The sequence below is a fragment of the Hippopotamus amphibius genome, chromosome X (genome assembly GCF_030028045.1).
Source record: "Hippopotamus amphibius kiboko isolate mHipAmp2 chromosome X, mHipAmp2.hap2, whole genome shotgun sequence".
In the NCBI taxonomy this organism is placed as follows: domain Eukaryota; kingdom Metazoa; phylum Chordata; class Mammalia; order Artiodactyla; family Hippopotamidae; genus Hippopotamus; species Hippopotamus amphibius.
This window is the reverse complement of record NC_080203.1, coordinates 110,678,513-110,697,138: the sequence shown is the minus strand read 5'-3', so window position 1 is coordinate 110,697,138 and position 18,626 is coordinate 110,678,513. Positions and strand designations below refer to the sequence as shown.

The 18,626-nt window shown below is 35.0% G+C and overlaps 1 protein-coding gene across 1 annotated transcript in view; it reads left to right on the top strand.

Moving 5' to 3' along the window:
* Window positions 1-18,626, top strand: part of IL1RAPL1 (interleukin 1 receptor accessory protein like 1) — a 626,403-nt gene that overhangs the window by 336,912 nt on the left and 270,865 nt on the right. Inside the window, exon 6 of the mRNA XM_057717680.1 lies at window positions 6,310-6,384. Coding sequence (XP_057573663.1) covers window positions 6,310-6,384 — 75 coding nt within the window. The remainder of the gene's footprint in view (window positions 1-6,309; window positions 6,385-18,626) is intronic.

Genomic DNA, 18,626 nt, shown 5'->3' with positions numbered 1-18,626 from the left:
ATTTTAAAATTTACATTATAAACCACTTATGAAACGGTATGAATAAAATATTAAGTAACAAAGCAAGTCAAATTGATTTTTGATTTTCCTGAATACATGCATTCTGATAGGTTATATTAAGAGTTACATCCTTGGGAGTATTTGCTTTATCACTTTGACGTGACTCTAAGGTCAAGGTTATTATGTACATGGTGTTAGTTTGTTCATAAACTGCTCTCCCTGTGCTCTCTGCTCAGTTGCTTTGCCACTCCTTTGAGGCTTCTGAGGCTCCTTGGCTCCACTGGGAGTTACCATAATTGTTTGCAACAGAAAGGAGAAATTTTGCCAATCCCAATGCATTAGAGATAAGTGAAAAGTAAAGCACCTCTCTTCCCCCAGATGGCTTCACCTAGTAAACACTGATATTTTCTCCCGTTCATTCCTTTTCTTTCTCCCAAGGAACATGAGATTTTGTCTACTTGCTGTATTTCTCACAAGTGCTGTGCTCCACTCTTAAGAACTAATGTTAAAACATTCCAGACCAAAGAAAGCAGAACTGAAATCCCATTTTGAGTCATTAAATTCTATGAGTAATTCACATTCCGTTGACCTGCTTGGAAAATAGGCAGTTATTTGTTGCATCTTTTAAGTTAAAAAAAAAAAAAGTACATGCAGACAACAAAACAAACAAGTGAACTCCATTGTAAAATGGTGCATGTTGCTGGGATTGCCACAGAGCATGCTTTATTGTCAGCTGAATGAATCTGTATCGTTTTGTGACCGGATTTAGTTGGTAGATTTAAATAGGGTCATAAAGAAATTACCTCTGAGTATAGCACTCATCACAATGCATCATGTATGTGTTCTCATCTCATACGTTCTTAAGTATAACTCCATGCCTTATTGGTCTTTTTATTTCTAATATAGTACTTATTATTTCCAAGTACTTCATAAAGTCTCTTGAAATTGAGTCATGGAGTTATAGTTTAATTATGTATCTAGGTTGTAAGCTCTGTGAGGGTTAAAAGCTGTGTTTTGTTTCCCTTTTTTTGAGTCCTTTACAATCCCAGTACATTGCTTGCATATCTCAAAGTCTTCAAAATGCTTGTGTTGAACTGTGTTTTTGAAGATGGGCCAGTTCTCCTACTATGGAAACTAATGTAGGAAATATTAATGATTCTTAAATTCAGGATCTAAATGCCTTTTGGACCCCTATCTAAATATCCAGTTCGTTATTTTCAAACAGTAATATTTTTCTTCTCAGGCTACAAAGAATGCTAAATGCTATTGTCCCAAACTTTGTTGGATATCATTAGAACAGATGTATTTTCCATCGAATATATCCAGGCATTTAATCTGTTATCCTATTTAATCGTCACACCAAGCCATAAGGGGGAAATACCACATTTTATATATAAGGAGACAGAAACTTATAGAGTTTAAATAATTTCTCCAACTTGCCAAACCAGCCAGGCAGAGTCAAGTTATCAGACCCATGTGTCCCTGAAAACTACATGTATTATCTTTCTTACCTCGCCATAATGCTTCTAAGAAACAAAGCAGAGAGGGCACTACTTAAAATACATTTTGAAAAGTATCTGTGATTTTGAAAGAACAAATTTTGTGGTTGGACAATTTTAAGTATCCAAGAAGTATTGATTATTCTCAATGGTATTTGAGGGACTAAAATTAAATTTTAGAGGAATGTCAGAACAAATGTACACATCCTAAATATCTCATATTTCTCTTCTCTTTGAGAACATTAGAAAAAATTGAGAATACTGGCCTCATTACCCTGGTCTCCGGTCTCTTGTCACTTTTGCTTTGGAAAATGGGATCCTATTTTTAACTATTCCATAACCTAAGTGTACATGGCCTGGGGAAGAAAAGGGAACGTTATTATTTAGGGAATGTTAACATAGGAATTATTCCTATACACAACTTTGTGGTATACCAACTTCCAGATGTTTCTCTAGCTAGCAGCTGCTAAGCAAAACAAATGTCCTTTAAATTTTTCCTTCTACTGTGAAGAGTGGTTTTGCCAATCACGACACATTAATAACTCTGTAAAAAACTTTTTATTTTAAAATAACTATGTTATCTTTAATGTTGTCAATGGGATGTTCTGAAGAATAAAATGAGGGCTTCAAAATATTTTTGTTGATGGATTCATAGAAATATTTCCATGCATAAGTAGCCAGAGAAACATCTCTACTATAATTGCTATGTATTTTTTTTGGTAGATAAAATGTGATTAGGATTTAAAATCAACCTGTGCTTCATGTCACCACTGTCAGACTCACTTTATTTTTTCAATGATTTCAGCTTAGTGAGTGTGTGTGGCGGGGGGAGGGGGGTGGGGGGGGTGGGGGGGGGAGGAAGGAAAGAAGGTGTTCCAAAAGGCAAGTTGTTTTCTTGACAATAAAGTGTTAGTTGGTCTTGTCATGGTCTAATGCTTATTACTTTGTTTTTTATTGTAACTACTTTGTTTGAGTTTCCTTCCAGTCCTGCCTTTGCCCATGTGCTTGTGTGTGTGTGTGTTCATTTTGCTTCCTCATTATCATTCCTGCATTTGTTTCTCAGTTTTGTTTTCTGTCAATTCGACTCAACTAATATTTATTAAACACCATAAAGTGACAGAAACATTCAAATAATGGATAATTCAGCACATGTATTTTCTCTGTGGCAGCACAATTGGTCACCCTCAAATGACTGTGGAACTATATCTTAGCTTTAATGGTCACCCCATTTCACAGTCATGTGTCAAATCTGTAGTCAGCTGTTGTGCTCTTTGATAGTTTCAATTCACTTTTATCAAAGACAAGTGAATCATACAAGAAACATGCGGAAACAATATCCCTTTATAGCATAATATCAAAACTTAGAGATGACAGATTGCACAGTACAAGTGCTCCACTGTAGGTCATGGTCACTTATTTGCATGTTTTTGCTCTCCGAACATATTGCTCACGCCTTGAGGGGAAACATTGCACAGGGCTAATAGTTGCTTGACAGAATTTTCAAGGAGCTGGTAACAAAGAATGGGAGGCAAAGATCTAGCAAGGACTCTAGCTTGAATTTACTCTGTTACCTTTGGCAAACCAGTTTTGCTTTTTACACCTCAGATCCTTCATCTCTAAAACAAGGGAGTTGAATTATAGTTTTTTTTCAGGTATATGCCCAGGAGTGGGTTGGCTGGATCATATGGTAATTCTATTTTTAGTTCACTGAAGAACCTCCATACTGTTTTCCATAGTGGCTATACCAACTTACATTCCCACCAACAGTGTGGGAGGATTCCCTTTTCTCCATGCCCACTCCAGCATTTGTTATTTATAGACTTTTTAACGATGGCCATTCTGACCGGTGTGAGGTGGTACCTCATTGTTGCTTTGATTTGCATTTCTCTAATAGTTAAAAAGATACATGCACCCCTACGTTCATCATAGCACTATTCACAATAGCCAAGACATGGAAACAACCCATATGTCCATTGACATATGTACAATGGGATACTGATCAGCCACAAAAAAGAATGAAATAATGCCATTTGCAGCAACATGGATGCAACTAGAGATGATCATATTAAGTGAAGTAAGTCAGAGAGAGAAAGACAAATACCATATGATATCACTTATATGTGGAATCTAAAATATGGTACGAATGAATCTGTCTACAAAACCAAAACAGATTCGTAGGTACAGAGAACAGACTTGTGGTTGCCAAGGTGGGGGGAGGGAGACAGATGGACTGGGAGTTTGGGGTTATAGATGCAAACTGTTACATTTAGAATGGATAAACAACAAGGTTCTAATGTATAGCACAGGGAACTGTTCTCAATATCCTGTGATAAACCATAGTGGAAAAGAATATTTTAAAAAAGAGTGTATTTATGTGTATAACTGAGTCAGTTTGCATAGCAGAGATTGGCACAACATTGTAAATCAACTATATTTCAATTTAAAAAAAAGAAAAAAATGTAAAAAAAGTAAATAAAACTAGGGAGTTGAGTCAGCCCAGAATTTTTCACTATTGCCATTATTTATTAACTTCAGATTACTGTAAGATGTAAAGGCAGAAAGCAAAGATATTCCAAAGCCACTATCGCAAGGCCTAGCACATTATAGTGTCCAATATGCATCAATTGAGTTGAATTGCGTTTGGGGGGTTAAAATCTTGGATGAAATACTGATGTATAAGATAAATAAAAGCAGAGCTACCTGTGTCAAGAGAGGGTTAGGCAGTACAACAAGGTATGGAGTCAAGCCCCTCGGTCCACCTCTTATCTGTATCTGCATTTCACCTGCCCAGAGGGGCACTGTGGAAACCATAGGGCTTTAGGGAACACAATTAAAAATCAAAGCACTTAATAAGCTTATTATTTTCTCTGACTTGAACATGCTATGATTCCTCTGCTAACTTGGACTTGTCCCATGAGGATACTATGAGAAGATCTTAAGGTTGTAACATTATGCCATGGGGTGGGTGGTGGGCTGGGGTGGAGAACCACACAACCATTTATATTTCAGAACAAATGTCGTACATATGGATTTTATTATCTTTCTTTACAGATATTTTCTTTTATTATAAATTAGTGTGGGATGTGTTTGAACAGGGAACATTTTTCTCAGCTGCTTTCTGTAACTGTTGAATTGTCTGCTTGCAACTATACAATCACAAGCTTTTATAAACTGAGTTTAATTTATGGAATAAACTGATTATTTTGATGTCATAATTGCTTTTGAAGTTCACTGAAATCACCTGAGAACCAGAGCCTAGGAAATGTGGCACTTCGACCTATTAATGGTGAACTGCTTTGCCAACATTTAGTGAATAATCTACTTATTTAACTGGTAGGAGAATAAAAATTTGTTAAGATCACTTTAGGCAAGAAATACAAGTATTTAAGGTCAATCAGAGTGATGCCAAATCTTTGAGAAGAATTTCAAAGTGATTTATCTCATATTTATTACCCCAACTTTCCTTTCCCCTTCCTTGCCATCCCTTTGTTAAATATTAATGAAGATGAATGAATAATGCATTCAGTTAGTTATAAACAAAAGCTATTGATCCTATGCGAGGCTGGTCTTCCAAACCAGGACTCTTAAAACTCATCCCTGTTTTTCTGAGCTGGGATGCATCGTCCATTTGCACTGACTGTGTTTTCTGTTAAAGAGAGATAGAGGTGAGCTGCTGAAACAGATTGAATTCTTGAATCCTCTGCTGATGAGGATTTGTGGCCAACTCCAGGCACTACTGTCTAGATCAGCCTTCTGGTTATCAACCAAACTGGCATGTCCTCCTGGCAAGGAAGGGAGAAAGCCCTCAAAGCAAAATCATTTAATTTCTCAATCAGTTTCAGCAACCCTTAATTGATCGTTTCTGTACTTCTTACAGAGTGGAAGTTGCAGTGACAGATTTCACAGGGACCTGGGCATTTGAGTCAGAGAGGGTGAGCAGGGCGTCTTTAATGAAGGATCATTGACTATTTGTTTAAAGTCCAGATAGTCTAGTTTAGCTAGGAATGAAGTATGCAGTGGGAAACCGATCCTCAAGATGCTTAATAGCCAACTCTTAGATCTGCACGCTGATGATTGATAAATTTACAAGTGCACAGATCAGCAATGTGTAGAAGCTAAAAATCAAAGACAGTACATCATGCAAATTAGCAATAAGTACTATAAAATGTCATGGATAATAGTAATAAGGGGTTCTGACTAAATGGAAAGTATTATTTAAAATATAACTTGGTGACTACTTATGTGTATGTTTGAGTATGCGGCTTGTACTTGTAGAAATGTAGTGCCACATTGTTACCTCATTTATAGAAGATGTATGTGAGAAATACTTAATCTAATTACTAAATTATGGGTTTTGAGGCAATGCAATCTAGGGTAGGAAAACTAGGAATGGGATTAAGAAGAAAGAGGCCGTATTATGCCCCCAAAAATCATTGAAATGTGTGATGCGGATATCATGTGTATCTTTAATTAACACAGAGAAAATGTAGGGTATCCTTTAAAAATGAAAACAAGGAGAAAATTGAAAATATTTGGTGAAATACAATCATATGTTGTTTAGGACTGACCAATGTTGATTCTGTACTTCAACAGTCTCATGTGCCTGTAAATTAGTGTTATATTTGACTCATATACAATCTAATAGCTTTTCAGCTCACCGGAAGGTACTACCTGCAATATGTAAGTCATTACTTGGTAGAATGCTTTGACACACTACTCAGAGAATGAAAAATATTTGGGAAAATAAACTGTGTTCTATCCTTCAGTTTATACAGCATAACTATAAGTCTGTATTATTATTGTTTTTCAGCCCCTCTGACTGATAAACCACCCAAGCTTTTGTATCCTATGGAAAGTAAACTGACGATTCAGGAGACCCAGCTGGGTGAGTAATTCCTTAATTCTAGTTAATATACTTTTCTGATTACATTCTGACAGTTAATAAGCCTAGACTGTAACCTGGTGTAATACTCTGACTAAGCCCATGTCTATTTAAAGGGAGCAAAATTAGAAAATACCAGCAAATATGGTGTACTCTGTCCTGGTGGTGCATGCATTGGGACCAAGCTGGACATATGGATGTAAAAACTCATGTGTTATTTAGATGGTTGTTGAAAAAATTAGATGGTCTGAAGGTTTTGCTCATGGTATTATTTTGTCATTTTATAAGGCTTGAATTGTTTTTAAAACAGGCAGTGTGGAACTATTTGACTTATAATACCCACTAATACGTTGAAATGCAGTTTTTGAAAATTGGGGGAATGGGTAGAGATTCATTAAAGTGAATGACACTATTACAGTTAAAAATATTTTTATCTAGCCAAATATAATGTACATTGTGAAAGTTATGGATAACATATTCATAAAATGTGAGCAAGTGGCTTTTGGTTGAAGGATTGAAACATAAGAATTATGGACAGGACTTCCTAGGTGGCGCAGTGGTAAAGAATCTGCCTGCCAATGCAGGGGACATGGGTTCAAGCCCTGCCCTGGGAAGATTCCACATGCCACGGAGCATCTAAGCCTGTGCGCCACAACTATTGAGCCTGCGCTCTAGGGCCCATGAGCCACAACTACTGAGCCCATGTGCCGCAACTATTGAAGCCCACGCGCCTAGGGCCCGTGCTCCACAACAAGAGAAGCCACTACAATGAGGAAACTGCGCACTACAATGAAGAGTAGCCCCCGCTCGCAGCAACTAGAGAAAGCCTGTGTGCAGAAATGAAGACCCAACACAGTCAATAAATAAATAAAAATAAATAAATTTATAAAAAGAAAAAAAAAGAATTATGGACAGACTATGCTTTGGTAAAAATATCTAGTTGTCCACGAATCAGAATTTTAACATATTTTTCCTAGAGTTAAGTCTAGAATTTCTTAGTCTGATTTATCTATATTCAGTTATACCAAATTATGGGAAATTTCCCCTCTTGTTTATAAATATATACAGCACATTCAGTTATATTTTTTATTTGAAATATAGTATGCATGTATGTATATATCATAAAATTTAGCAGAAATTAGTTGTTTTTAGTGGTTTGATATAAAAGGTTATCAAAAGTATAATTTTAACCATATATTCATGTTTGTTGAGGAATTTTTTTTTACATTAATCATTTGAAAGTAATGGTTACAACTAAAAAAATTGATAGTCCATCCTTAATGTTTTCATTGTTATTATTGTTACTTGGGATAAAGTTTAGATCAAAATTGTAAATATGTCTTCAAAATTAAGATTACAGATCTGAATAATCTTTACTAATAGCACATCCAAAGTTATAGTGCAAAAAGATAAGATGATGGTTTTAGAGACTATAGAATTATTGTAGGCAACAGACTTCTACCATTGGGAATATTCACTCACTTTGAGGCATGAATATATGTAATTTTTATACAAGTCAGGGTATTAAATGTTTCTTTGATGATAAATCCAAGCCTTTGGATTAATTCCATATACATGCAAGTAGGTTTATAGTTGGCATTATTTTGAAATGAGCGACTACAAACAACATTAAAGCGATGCTGTATATAAAACAAATGTATTAAAATAGTATCACGCTCTTTACTCATGCTATGGTATATCGAGGTATATTAGGTTTTATTGCTACTTTGAAAAGAAGCTTTGAAATATGAATTTTCCTAAGCAGCCATGAAAGACCTTTCAATAACTCCTAGGAAGATGTATTTCTAAGGAGATATTCAAAACTATAAATATCTTGGACCAAGAGGGAGTGGTTTATTGTACTAGTTATCTGTAATGAACATAGCCAAAATATTGACTGTATCTCTTTCCTTGACAAAATAATTCAAAGAATTTTATGATAGATGGTTGCCCATTGGTTTTCCTTATTATTGTCCCTGAATTTGGAATAAATCAAATTGTTTTCTATCTTCTACTAAGATGTTTTACAAAATAGAATAAATAATTTGTAAAGCATTTTTTCAAAAATTACTTTTTATTGAACAAAAATTATAAACTAATCAAACCAAATTGAAAATATGAAAATTTCTAATGCAAATTGGAAGGTTTGGCTGTATATTCGTTTGAAGAAAGATGGGCATGTCTGTTATCAAAATGCTCTAGAAAATACTCTAACTCCTTTATTGTCACTGCCGAAAGGAATACCTTTTGGTTTAAACACCAAGTAAACCATAGACATCAACCTGGGACTTGTGTTCTTTTAAACAACTATCAGTTTGCTTTATTTTCTGACTCCAGTTCTCAGTGTGATAAATCATTTACTAGTTTGAGAAATTGAACCTTAATCCATGAATTTTTGAGCAACAGTTGATTTAAAATAACTAGCTTTTAGTGTTGTCACTTTAATAGTATTGGGGTAGGTGAACAGCTGATCACAAAGGATAAGTGAAAATAGGAAATAATGTTAAGGACCAAAGGAAGGGAAGACTCAAGATGCCTCAAATATGTTTGTTTTGTACAATATGTACCTTGATTTTTCACCTCCTTTGGGATTTAATTTTTGCCCTTTCCAGATTTGAATAAGCTATTAATTTCAACAGACTCAAAATGTGTTATCAAAGCCTAAGGAAGAAAACTGAGTGAAGAGTCATAGTGGGGGAGTAAGGAGGGTGGCCAGGACCAGTGATAGGGAACCTGTAAGTGGTGCCTACTCTCATGGGACAGTGGAAATCTCTGACAGAGTTTCATTGACCAAGAGCTTGGGGGTCTGACTCAACCTTCTCCTAAATTGAGGGTTAACCTCAGAGGTTAGTAAAACTACTGTGTGAGTTAACGATAAGAACAATCATTAGAAATTACACAAAACTGAGTGAATACATGAACGTCTTGGCGAAGTTAAACACACATCCATCCACCTGACCTTGGTAACTAAATCCATCAAATCTCCAGTTTGTATATAAATGTATAAAACGCATTAATAATGACTTAGATAAAATCATGAAATGCATAGATTTGTTTTCATCTCCAAATTCTCCTTTCTCTGCCGTTTGCTAGCCATGCCTACCTTTCCCTTCCATATCCCTTGTGTCTTCTTTTCTTCTAATTCTTTCATTTTCTCAAAACTGGAAAGATTCTGATAGTGATCATTTAAAGTGTTTCAGTATAGAAAGCAAAAGGCACCAAAAATCAAAATACTTAGGGAAAAAATAATATAACAAACCAAATTCATATAAAACATGTAAATTGGTGGTTTTGAATTTCAGTTAATATGGGGTTACAGCCTAGCATTTCAATTTTAAGTGGTATGTATATGTTATTTCTAAATGTGAAGAAAAAAAAAAACTTTGTCCCTTTTAAATAACTTTCAGGCATCAGCAAATATATGGACAGAACTTTCTTGGGCAAAAGGCCCAGAAATCACACCATACAATTCTGAAGGTCAGTCCAGGGGATGAGCCTTGACTTAGTCTTTTCAGGTGGTTGTAGTCAAGGAAATCAAAGGACAGACACCATTGTCTTGCTGAACTTGAGCCCTGAGGATGTCGATGAGAGATATGGCCTTCTTAAAGCCAGGAGCCCATTTTCAGAAACTTCTAGTACAGAGGATACTGTATTCATCATCATCAGACTTTCAAGGAGTAGAAATTCATTCCACCCTTGTCCTTGTAAGACACATTATGCTTTACAACATAGACTTTACTGAAAATTATCATTAATTACTCATCTAGATATGGGTATTACTTTATTTAAATTTTGCTTTTTGCTTTAAAAATAACTTTATAGGTTAGTTCTATAGGTTAATTACAGGTAGGCCTTTGACAGAAATACAGAAAAGAATCTTGTTTCTTATAGATTATGTTGTAGAAACATCCTGCTCCTATTAAATATTCTCAGAAAATACCCCTTCAATGGCTGCATGACATCCATATGAGTGTCCTATAATTTCATACATATAGCTGGAAATTTGGATTTTTCCAAGTTTCGTTATCATAAATAATGATGCAGTTATCTTTAATCATACACTTTCCCCTGACTTATTTCAACAGGACAGATAGCTAAAAGGAAAATTACTGGGTAAAAGGAAATAAGTTCGTCAAAGCTTCTTGCTACATAGTTTCAGAATTATTACCAGAGAAATACAGACTCTCACTAGAAGTATGTAGTGAGTTTAATAACTTTTAATTTTTTTGATACGATGCATAAAATGATACATGTTTGTAAGATAGAGCTCTTGAAGGAGAAGTCACTTTCCTTTGGTATCACAATCATTTCTTCCTTCCCCCTCTTAGCTCTTTCTCTTCACTCATTGAGTATGAGCGTGGCCTCTCTTTTTTCAGGATTATCCACATTTGCAGGGTTTCACATAAACCTAGTACATATTGTTGAAGAAATATAGAAACCTAATCAAATGTCTACAGTCTCTATCCATTTTCTTCTCTTGCTCAACTGAAAACTTCCTCTAAAGTCTGTGTTTCTTAATATAGCTACACAATAATTTTGTGATATGCTCTGGGCATAGGGAATGTCAATAAATACTAATTGACGATAAGGTATACATGCCACAAAGGACACACATCTCCAAATTTTCTGTAAGCAAAAAATAATGAGACTGTAGTGAATACGCTGCTCAACAGTGCCCTTGTTTGTCTTTAATATCCACTTTCTTTTGTTAAATTTGTTAAAAATAAAACACATGTATCTGACTGAGTTACAAGGATTCACCAGATGTTAACATCTCAAGGAAAGTGGTTGATGACAATATTGAAACCTCGAATTTTTAAACATCTGTCCTTGTAAAGGACACACTACACATGTAACTTTATCCAACTTAACTACAGGCTAATTAAAATAAAATGCCACACTAGAACTTAACTAGCACATCTTGCCCTGTTACACCATATGATAGTTTGCAGAATTTTAAATTTCAGGCAGACTGAGGGGGAAATGTCCATACATTATATTATAGATCCTGATTAATAATTTAATAGGAAAACTTTTTATCATGAAAACTCTATGTTTAATTTACTGTGTTGCTAAAGTAATTAGTTATGGGACTATATTCTACTCCAATCCTTTATATGTTCTGGACCTGTATATATACATACATATATACATATGGTGCATGGAATGTGTTGTATTACAAATATACTAGTTGAGTTTTTAATCCAAGAAAAGTATATAGGGAATTATTTTATACAGTGAAAGATAGCCCTCTAACATTTACTGTCTAGGTCTATAGTTTCATAGCTGTTATTGTCTTGAAACAAAACATCCTTTCTGAGTAGTTACTTATTGAGGAAGCCTGTTTATTTCCTTTCTCAGGTAGGGAAGTACTTAATGTCAGTATGCTAGAAACAAAACAATTCAGGTGTTGAATTTGATACCTAATTCTGAAAGTGACATACAATATTGATGATGCTAAAGAATACTTTGTTGCCGCGTTATGCAAGTGATGCAAATATGCCCTTCCTTCCCAGAGGTAAGGAAGTCACGATGAACTGTGTGGGGTTTTCCATCCACGATTACTCTTCTGGTTGTCATCAGCAAATGTAATGCTGTTGACTTTGGGTTTACTGCTCCATGGGGAGTGTACAGAACGTATTTTCGCTGACAAACTCATATAGAAAACCATGAAATTTCCCTTTCACTCTGGATAAAAACATTTGTATCCGAGTCTTGATTTTAGATGACACATGATGTACTTGTTGCCCACTTAAGAAAGACATGCAGCTCAGCATAGTTCTGCCTTCAATAAAGCTCGCTAGACATAAATTAGAGCTGGGCAAATAGACATCATAATTAAAGCATGTAAAGGCAAATACAGACTGGTGTTATAATTATTTAAACTGATGACATTCAGTTCTACTCAGTCCAAATTTATTGTGCCAGGATGAATGAAAGTAATAACTCTTGACAGCTGTTGTGGTCTGATATCACACTTTTGAAACCAAAAACACCTTAAGAATTGTGAGTCTAACCTGAAGAGGAATATTTTCATATTAGTATTTATTTAATATTTCATATCCTTAAGTGATTAATCAATAAATGAAAGCTAGTATTCATATTCTTAGATCATTATATGGCTTAACTTATATGATACGAATCTCACAGATTTTCAAAATCAAAGTCTTTCCTTAGTGCTAGAGAAGAAGAATAGGTTGGGGGTCAATGCAACTTTGCATGTTTGCTTTAAAAATTACTAGCTAAAGACTCGCAGATATAGAGAACAAACTAGTGGTTACCAGTGGGGAGAGGGACAGAGGGGCAATATAGGGATGGGAGAGTGGGAGGTACAAACTGTTGGGTATAAGGTAGACTCAGAGGTGTATTGTACAACACGGGGAATATGCCAATGTTTTGGAATAAAAGGTAACCTTTAAAAATTGTATAAAATTTTTTTACATAGCTCAATAATGGCTGAGTAGCAAAGATGAGAACATACACTATTTTTTAAAATAACTTTTACTATTTTTAATATTAAGTGGCTTATTGCAATTTAGCCCCCAATCCAGAAAAAAATCAAAACAAATATAAAAAAAATTGCTAGCTAAGCAGAAGTCAAACTTCCTTTTTAAGTGTTATATGCTCAATGCCTAGTGCTAGGACAGGCTTGAAACCCAAAGAAAGATGGAGATGAAGGTTAGAACAGCTCCTGTGGGGCATTGATTTCTGAAAGTTAGGAAGCCAATTGAAGCCTGTGTTAAAATGCTTTAAAAACTGGAATAGAGAAAATGTGAGTCTGCTTGTTCTTACTTTGGAAAAGGACTGAAGGAGAGAAAAGAAGAGAAGAAAGAAAAGGTTCAAGAAAGAGTGTTGTCACAAAACCAGCACAGAGAGTCTTTTGCAATTCCCAAATCCTGGTGTAGTTCTGGTCTAGTTTGTTGGACACTAGCATGAATCATGCAGCTTGCTCTTTTGCTACAGCACTAAGAGTACAGTTTTGTTTGTTTGTGGCCAACTGAGAAACTAGATATGCGTAACTCTTCACAATTCTAGATTTAGAATCTTTATGAAGTGGAGCAGCTTTGATAGTTATCAAGTCAAATTCTTCTCTTTAAACTGGTGGGAAAACAGAGACCAAAAATGGCTACTATGTTTTTATATCACAGAATTTTCAAAAACAGACTTATCATCAAAACCGTCATCATCATCATCATCTTTCCTTCATTATTATTATGATTATGATTATTTTATTATTTTGGTTACTTACAATAAGGAGGCTGCATATAGCAGTGGTTCCAAATTCAGATCATTCTATCAGACAAACCTAGGTGACAGTCCAGCTCTACCACTTACTTCTGCTGTAACTTTGAACAAGCAGCCCTCATTTTCCTAATCAATGAAAAAGACACCATGATAATACCTAGCTCTGTAGAGTTAGTATGGGTATTTAGTGAGATAATGCATGTAAAGATTAGTACATTGCCTGGTATATATCAAACAGTCAATATATGCTTGCTGCTGTTAGTTGAGATATTTTAGTGCTACACATATATATGTATGTATAGTGTATATATATATATAAACATACATACATACATACATATATATATATATAGAGAGAGAGAGAGAGGAGAGATAATGCTGTATATACAGGATTTCTGAAATACGTTTTGAATGCCAATGATTGTTTCGTCATGCTTATATTCTTTTTTTTCCCAATTTATTTTTATTTATTTATTTTTCCTTCTAATTCCACTTACTTTTTTTTTTAATGTACAATAAACTGTATATATTTAGAGTGTACAATTTGGTATCCCAGTCTCCCAATTCATTCCCTCCCAACCCTCCCCGCTTCCCCAACTTGGTGTCCATATTCTTATTAGAATGTAAGTCTGCTATTGTACGGGATGAATATATTTTAGACAATTTCCATCTCCTGTCTAAGAACAAAATAAGCATACTAAATTTTTCTACTTAAATGAGACTTTATCTTAAAGAAATTATTGATTTTTAGATTACTTAATTCTTCAGCAAATCTATCCAAATGCATACAGAAAGTACATAGTCATAACAGAAGAAAATGATTCCCAGCCTTTAAAAAATGACCATGTAGTGGACACTATGCCACACGAATTTGTTAATAATCATCAAGAAAAAAGTAAGAGATTAAAAAGCTACTTTTTCAGGACTTCCTAGGTGGCACAGTGGTTAAGAATCCGCTTGCCAATGCAGGGGACACAGGTTCGATCCCTGCCCCAGGAAGATACCACATGCCGCGGAACAACTAAGCCCGTGCACCACAACTATTGAGCCTGCACTCTAGAGCCTGTGAGCCACAACTGTTGAGCCCATGTGCTGCAACTACTGAAGCCCACGCACCTAGAGCCCGTGCTCTGCAACAAGAGAGGCCACTGCAATGAGAAGCCTGCGCACCACAACAAAGAGTAGCCCCCACTCGCCACAACTAGAGAAAGCCCGTGTGCAGCAACAAAGACCCAACACAGCCAATAAAATAAATTTATAAAAAAAAAATTCTAAAAATACAGTACTTGTTGGATATATATTATAAAAAAAAAAAGCTACTTTTTCAACCAACAAAATTCAGATATAATATTTCTTAAGACAAGGGACATGAGAATAATTTTACAAAACAAAGCATCAAATCATTATGCCTGTCAAGTTCCTTGGGAAGGTTTTGGCAATAGTCTTATTCATTTTATAGAAGAATACTGCTTTTCCTCTGACAAGTACCATTATCACAAAACTTTGAGTCATTCTTAATGATTGAAGTTTACTAGCATAGAAAAATGCAATGAGTATCCTATGTTAACAAGAACTTCTGAATTTGCAAAGTAAATGCCAATTTATCAGAAATAAACCTATCAAAGGACATAATAGTGTAGAATATTGAAAGAGGTTTCAGAATAAGAATATGTACCATAGGACTGATGTTCATTAAAATAGAAACTATAAAAAGACCCACATCATTTAAAATTTGAATATAAAGAGAGATGTTCATCCATAAATTTCCCCTTGAATTTTGGCTAAATAACTGAGCATTCCTAAATTATATGCAGACTCTTCGTGAAAAATAACTCGTGCTTGAATATGATTATAAAAGCAGGATACCAGTATTTGATGGTCTAATGTTAAAACACTTAGCTTTCCAGTCATACTTTACCAACTTAGTATGTTCCTACAGATTTGTGGGTAAATTGAATCATCATAATTTCAGAGAAGTGTTCCCTTCATTTTTGATTGATCTTTAATTGGTAGTGGCTTAACGTGACAGTTTTAAGAGGCCCTGTCCCCCTGTCTCTTTTAAGCAGCTAATGATCAATGGAAGATTTATATGCACAAGGGAAGTACTCTATTTAAAGAAACTCTATGGTGAATAATTTTACATAAGCATCCTTTTGTAATTGAATAATCACCCCTATAACTTTTCTCTGTGTTAGTGAAGATTCTTACATTTTCATAAGATGTGCTTCATTGATATAAAACTGGCAAGTGGTATTTCTAACTAACCCAGATAAAGGATCATCCATCTATCACTTCAATATGGCTTCCTCTTGTCTATCAGTGGAAATTGATGTCCCCATTGTGACTTTTTGCCTCCTCTGAAGAAATATTAAATTTTATTCACCAGCCTCAGATCAACAGTAATTCACTTTAATCTAATTCTCAAAAATTGATGTGGTAGGGTAGATTCTTTGAGTAACCAGAATATCTCATGTTCAGTTATGACTAAACAGTTAGTTTTCATAAGAGGTACATTTTGCAGGCCATCATATTATCTTATCTACCTTGTTCCTTTTGAAATGTATCCTAATAGAATGACTGCCCATGGTGTCATTTATTTTGCCATAGCTGTAACTGTTATTTCCAATTTTAAAGAGAGCATTTTGTATCTTGAGTCTTCTGGAATTTATATGGACTTTTTCATTACATCAGTCTGTTGATTACTTCTTTTTTTCTTAATTTATTCCTATGTATTTAATAACGTTCTTCTTTTTACTATGAAAGTATATACAATGAAATTTGATGTCACTTCATGAATGTCTAAACATTCACATTTTAAGATGTGCCTAAATGTATGCTCCAAAACATACCAGATAAGCCCAATGCATAGAGTATCCAGAAGGTTTTAAAACCTGTGCCTCACAGCAGACTCTCAAGAAGAGGCCTCTTTACGGGGATATGTGTATAAAAACAGATGATTGAACTTGGTGTACCCCCCAAAAAATAATAAATAAATACATAAAATCAAAAAAAAAAAGAGGCCTCTTTTACAATTCACCACACATAAGCCCAATGTTACTTTCTCAAAGACACTAAGGATTTTAAAAAATTGTGTAGTTAAGATATATAAATTTTAATTATAACATATATTATCCAATTGAATAATTAAGAAAAAGAAAAGATAAAAGCTTGGTAAAGAGTTTTTCTTTTCCAGTGGTCTGGTCAGAAGATCCCTCCCACTTCTACTTCTGGTCCACAGTGAACATGAGAGAAAGACTTCAAGTTCCTGAGGAGTCCAGGAAGCTCACTACTTCCCTCTTCCCTGCCACTTCCCCACAGTGGTCTTCTCCTCAAACTTACAGGCAGGCTACAGGCTTTCTCACTCTTGGAGAATTTTTGTTTCCAGTTTAATAAAAGCAGGGCACTCACCTCGGACTTGCCTGACAAAGAATTGTGTTTATAGAAACTTGGCAGCTCTTTAAGTAGGAAGAGAGCAGAGGAAAGTGCATTGCTTTTCTAGCAAAATTAAATCAAACTCATCCTGTTATATCAAGCTATCACTAGAGATAGGATACTTACGACATGACGTGTTCTGGGAAAATTTGAGATTATTACCGCGAATGTTCAGTAAGAAGCCATTATATGAAACAGCTTAGGGAAAGTTCAGTAAAAGTGTTTTTGTTTTCTCTTCTTAAAAGGAATCTTCTAGTATTTCTGATAAATGCATATTTCTGATTTGATCAATTATCTTTGCAACTTTAAGAGTTAATTTATCGATTAAATTTTTTTAATATTTTCTGAATAATGTATCTAATTTTGGCCAAAATTACTTGAGATCCAATTAGACTATTATTTTGCACTCTGCTTATTATATAATCCTGTTTATAGGCAGTATGAATATTTGCTTCAGAATTATATGTCACGTGTCATATTATTTATAAAAGGGTAAATATACAAAGATATTTTTCTGAGATATAAATGTAATTTGTGATGATAATTTTTTCAAAAAAGAGCCCTTCTCTATTTCCCATGAATAATGCATTTTTACTCCAATGCTGTTTATTAGAATTTGCTACTAATAAGAGAGGAAGAGTAACATTTTTATGTAATGGGAGATAAATAAAATAAATGAATCTTGCGTTAGATGAATACGTGAACTGTTCACTTCAGGTGACGTTAAGTGTCAGAACATTTTACTATACATTAAAGAAATGTTAAATCAAGAGGGAATTGTGTTGACAGATTCCAGAGCAGACAGGGCTTTATTTTCTTTCAGTCACTATTTACGTACATGAGATAAAATAGAGAATTAAGGCAAGTAGATAAACAATTTAGAGGGAAAATAATCCAAAAAAGTTTTTTTTTTCTCATATACGTGGCTATTTCAAGCAAAAGCTAATTTGAGGAATTTTTCTTGAGGGGGCGGGGAACAGCTTCCAGTGCCTAGGTAATTTACACTTGAAGAATCACAGGTTCTGATATTTCATCATCAGGGCTGTGATCACAAGGGTCAAACCACTTAAAAGGCAGGAGCGATGCTGCCCTCGCGGATGATGGGAACAATGCTAGAATTTTCTCTCTTTTCCTTCTCTACTTCTCTCTGCATGTCATTTTTTATAGAGGGAGAGTGTGGCAAGGGGCTTGGGGAGCATACCGGGCAAGGACAGTGCTTTTCTCAGGTCTTCTAACCAGGAGGAACTCTACCTGGAGTTGGAGGTTCCCTGAGGAGGAATTCTGATTGGCATAGCTTTGGTTACAGATCTAAATGTTGAACAGATTACTCGGGCATCAAGCTGAGGGGTGTTGGCTCGGTGGCTATAGTATGCTCTCTCTCTCTCCTGTGTTGAGGAAGCCTGTGTGTTTGTGTAAGTACCTGAATGTGTGTATGTGGGAATGGGGTTTGCACCAGTCGAAGGTGGTGGAAGAAGCAATAGTTACTACAGAGGCTATGTTTTCATATTCTGTATTTGTTTTCTTTAAAGTTCTTGATTAATCCACATCTTATTAATTTAGCTGTCATC